This window comes from Pygoscelis adeliae, unplaced genomic scaffold, assembly GCF_000699105.1.
Source record: "Pygoscelis adeliae isolate BGI_AS28 unplaced genomic scaffold, ASM69910v1 Scaffold537, whole genome shotgun sequence".
NCBI lineage: Eukaryota > Metazoa > Chordata > Aves > Sphenisciformes > Spheniscidae > Pygoscelis > Pygoscelis adeliae.
Window position 1 is genome coordinate 368406 of NW_008825213.1, and position 4391 is coordinate 372796.

Below are 4391 nucleotides of genomic sequence, written 5' to 3' on the forward strand. Positions count from 1 at the left end.
GCGGAGGTGGAGGAGGCCGCTTCACAGTTGGGGGCCCTGGAGGGAGGTTTGGGGGAGCTGGGGGCTTCTCCATCTTGAAGTGGAATTGAAGGAAGAACTGGGGAGAGGAGGGGAGAAAAGCAAAGAGAAGGGAACAATTAATCCTCAGGACAAGCCCCTGCCATCACACAACACAGCTGATACCTGCCTCCAGGAACACAGCTCGGACCTCTCCTGACCCCTTACCTCCACAGATCATGGCTCCTCACCCGGGCAGCACTCATGACTTGCGCCGGTCTCGTCCAGTACTTTAACTCCTCTGAAACTTGTCCTAAGCCCTAAGCTATCTGTGGCGGGGCCGGTATCCCCCCCTACGCGTTCGTCCCCGGCTCTCACACGCGGCACCCGGTGAGTACGCCCATGCCGCGGGCTCACCAGAGAGCTGTGTGCAGGAAACATGCAGCGAGGAGCCTCAGAGGGGACACGGCGTTGCACGTCTATGCACTGTTCTGCTGCTGCTGACAGCAACCAAGAATTCTACCTCTCAGGCTAAATTCTCACAAAGACCACACACAGGAAGATCTTTCTGTCAGGAGGAGTCACTGCACAATGGCACTGAAGGAATGAAGATTTTAGCATCAAAGCCAGCACGGATATCGCTGACGTGCACTCTCCCTGCATTGCCTTTCCCCCCAAGCTGCTCTGTCCTCCTGCTCCCTCTTTAACCCTCAGGAAAGACGTTGCAGTGCTCCAGCTACCTGCTTGGTTTCCCTGTTCCAGTGGGTCCAAAACTTCCCTTCTGCTTTGTCGATTTCTCTGCTTGGCACCTGCAACAAAAAAAGAAGCGGGAGCTATTATTAGCACCGCCAGATTAGCTCAATGGCCCTTTTTAGCACCAGAGCCTGCAAGATAAGCACAGTTATTCCAGGCCTTCGTGAGATGCGCTAGTCTCGGATGTTATTAGATAGAGATGGGGGCAGGAAAGAATTAAGTTACTTCCCTATCGGTCAAGGACGAGCGTGCTGGCAAAAACCCCTCTCTCAACATCTGCACAAAGGCTGAGGAGCAAAGCCCAGAAGGCTCCTTTCTGTGCCAGACACTGAGAATTCAACGGCTCCCCAGAGCTCAGCGCACGGCCTAGTTTTCATGCCAGAGTCCTCCACTAATTCTCAGCGGGGTTTAATGACTTCCAGTCATGTCTTCCTGACCCCCCCTTTCCACTCCATTAACCCCCTGAGGGCTAGAACAGAAGTCTATAACGACGCTCACCGGGAATTAACGTCTTGGAAAACAGGGGAAGGGAACTTTCCCAACAGTCAGTTAATCCCAAACCTTACCTTGAAAGCTATGGTTTCATAGGGCTCCGCTGCCATCAGAAGGTATTGCCAGCGTCTATCAGGGGGCTCAATCCTTTGCTCGTAGGCTGACATGAACCGATGACGAGGCATGATGCTTTCTGCAATCTCCGGATAATCAATCTGTCGGGGTGTTATTACAGCATTAAGGAGAACATCCCCTTTTCACCCCCCCTTGTACAAAACAAACCCCTCAGCTATGAAGCGCATCGGGAGATCAGCTCCAAACAGAAAACTTAGTGCCACCGAAGGGAACAGCCTGACAACTGCGATCGTGGATTTGCTTGACGCAATCAGCAGCAGGGGACTAGCAAGGTAAGGCCTTTTCTTTTTATTATTATTATTAATTTCATGCATCCTGCAAAGAACTGCTCATTTTGCAGCACTTTTACTTGGATAACCCGAACACCACGAATTTTAACAGTGCCCTTACTTGGAAGAGAAGGCTCTGCTGGCCTGTTTCTGGATCTCTCTGTTTGGTCACTGTAAAGAAAGCAAGAAAGCTCAGTACATCACATAGCAGGGTTAGAGCGACATCATTTCTGCCCTAGGAAACACACAAAGCTTCCAGCAACGAAGTATTACAAGGTTTTTCTCCCATTTATCAAACAAAACGCCACATTGTCTTTGTCTGAAGCTACTAAGGATCTCTACCGAAATTCAGCTGCTGTGGGGCAAAGACACTGTGCACTGCAGAACAAAGCTGCCAGACAAAGAAGCCAAGTTGTGTACCGAAGGCCAAAACAAAACAATGGGGAGTTCAGAGAAAAAACTTGAGCTACACATGCAACCAGCGATTTATGAGCATTAGTGAAAGATGGTGCAGCACAATAAAAGGCGAAGAGAGACTCAAACAACGTCATCATCTCCTGCGTGACTACTCGTCAGAGCTGAAAGACTGAGACACACCAATCTATTATTAAAACGGTTCTCACTGGACTGTCAGCAATAAAGAGGTGTTTCGTGGGTAATTTAAACAATAAAGGACATCAGGAGATAAGCCCATATCTTATTCACGGACAGATCTGCTACAAAGACTAATTAATAATTCACATCCACGGCAGTGCACTTCAGGCAGGCTGCAGCAGGCATTAGGTATCTCCCGTGACAGACACCCCTGACGTACCTTTATAGCCCGGCCGTCCAATTTTCACAAATTTCTTCACTTCCACTTTGACTTTTTCTGGTGCGGGCTGGGCAGGGGCTTCCTTAGCTTCCTTGGCAGCTCGACGGGCCCTGGGTTAATTGGCAACGTGCCAAATTTAAAAGGTTAGCCGCACTTCTTTCTAAAGGATACACTAGGAGCCGTTTGAATCCCTCCCCACGGCATATTCGGCGCTTCACCGAAAGCGTGCCAGGAAAACCTGCTACTTCTCTTCCACGCGCACCGCTACAGGCCAACTGTACCCATGCCTTCCCCTGACTAAAGGCTGTCACCTCAATTATTTTATCCACCCCCAAGACGACCTTGGTGCCCGTCTTCTCAAATCCATCCGTGAAGACTTACTTCTTGAAATAAAAAAGAAAACACCCACAAACCAGTCATCTAAACCAAAGCAAACTGGATTTCTTAAAATAAAACTTAGAAACTTCTCCCAACCTGCATTCACAAAACCACGTCCTTGTAACCAGACTCAGACAATTTGCTTTTAAAACTCCTTCTCCCCCTTCCCTCAGAAATCCCACAACTGGCTTTGAACTTGAGCTCGAGCTGGAGCTTGTCAGCACCGTTTTTTGGAGCCGGCCTAGGCTGAACCTCCCGGCTAGTGCCAGGCTGCTCACTAGGAAACAAACACAGTGAAAGAACATTCAAGCACAGCGTGCGACTGTGTCATGGAGTTCAAGATTTGCAGATGCACACAAGCATCGCTTTACAGCGCTTAGGTAACGGAGAATAAAGTTACAGTGGAGAATGACTTACAAATTGGTCTGATGCTTCTTCCCCTGGGTGTGTGCTAAGTAACTTCCCTGAAATAAAAAACAAGGTAGAAGAAAGTTAAATGAAGACAGGACTGTTCCTAAACTGACAGATACTTGTCACAGAGGAGAGTCTGTATCACAGGTTGACAAGGATATTTTAATCCTCAGCAGAGAGGAATCTTACTCAAAAATTGCAGCTGAACTGTCACAAACTGTCAGGCTTAACACATACAAGCCACTACCCGCCCACCATCTCTTCAGCAGTCAGTCATCAGGCACGTCCCAGGTTCTTGCACTTGAAGCTACTATTATTCTAAAATACCTGCTGCCGAGACCAAGACAGACAGCTGCTCAGCTCACCTCATTGTTGTGCAGCGTTAGGCAAAGCTTGCATTCGTAGGAGCCCAAGTGATTTTTCATAAAATAAGGGTCCTAGGAAGAGAATTATTAAAAAGTTACAAGCAAAATACATGGCGAAACAACAAAATACTCAAAATACTGCCGAACTTTTGCTGCACTGGAAGAACTGCGTCTGTAGATTTAAATTAATAGCATAACACCGCTTTAGGACTACGAGAACAGAGAGGAACAACAGCAGCTTTGTGAACTGGTGACAGCATACCCCACTGCGGGCCAGAAACAGCAAAATACGAACCAGTGCCGAGAAGACTGAAAATAACGTAGTAAGAGCTACTTGAATACGCAAGTGCTGGCACCTCTCTGGTCAGCCCTGTCACAAATGCTTCTTGTTCGACTCCCATATTACCAGAAACAGAAGTATTTAATTCCAGTCCACAGCTCTCCACTAAATCTCTCGCCCTCCAAGCCGTGTCACCCAGGCGAAGCTCTAAACTTGTCCCCACAACAGTCTGCAGGACGGGAGCCCCGTGTCTCTTCTTTCCTGCGCACGCAGAGGCCATGGCTCACCTTGTTGATGTCGATGGTTTCCAAAGCCAGCTGCCGGAGCCTCTCCCTGCGGTCTCGGTTACTTTCGGAGGCAGAGGCTACGCCTCCGCTTCCAGTTTTACCTCCAGGACGATGCTGAAAATCCATGATGGGGACTTCTGCGCTTCAGCTACTTATGGAGAAAGAGAGAGTCTGGAAAAATGAGGAAAAGCAACGTGAGCGATAACTAAC

At 48.6% G+C, this 4391-nt stretch overlaps 1 protein-coding gene across 1 annotated transcript in view; it reads right to left on the minus strand.

The window, feature by feature from the left end:
* SF3A2 (splicing factor 3a, subunit 2, 66kDa) overlaps positions 1-4347 on the minus strand; it is a 6210-nt gene extending 1863 nt beyond the window's left edge. Inside the window, exons 1-8 of the mRNA XM_009329084.1 lie at positions 4182-4347; positions 3615-3686; positions 3256-3302; positions 2461-2570; positions 1768-1817; positions 1317-1457; positions 738-806; positions 3-97 (exon numbers count right to left, since the gene is read on the minus strand). Coding sequence (XP_009327359.1) covers positions 3-97; positions 738-806; positions 1317-1457; positions 1768-1817; positions 2461-2570; positions 3256-3302; positions 3615-3686; positions 4182-4307 — 710 coding nt within the window. The 5' untranslated portion in view covers positions 4308-4347. The remainder of the gene's footprint in view (positions 1-2; positions 98-737; positions 807-1316; positions 1458-1767; positions 1818-2460; positions 2571-3255; positions 3303-3614; positions 3687-4181) is intronic.
* Between the last annotated feature and the right edge of the window lie 44 nt (positions 4348-4391).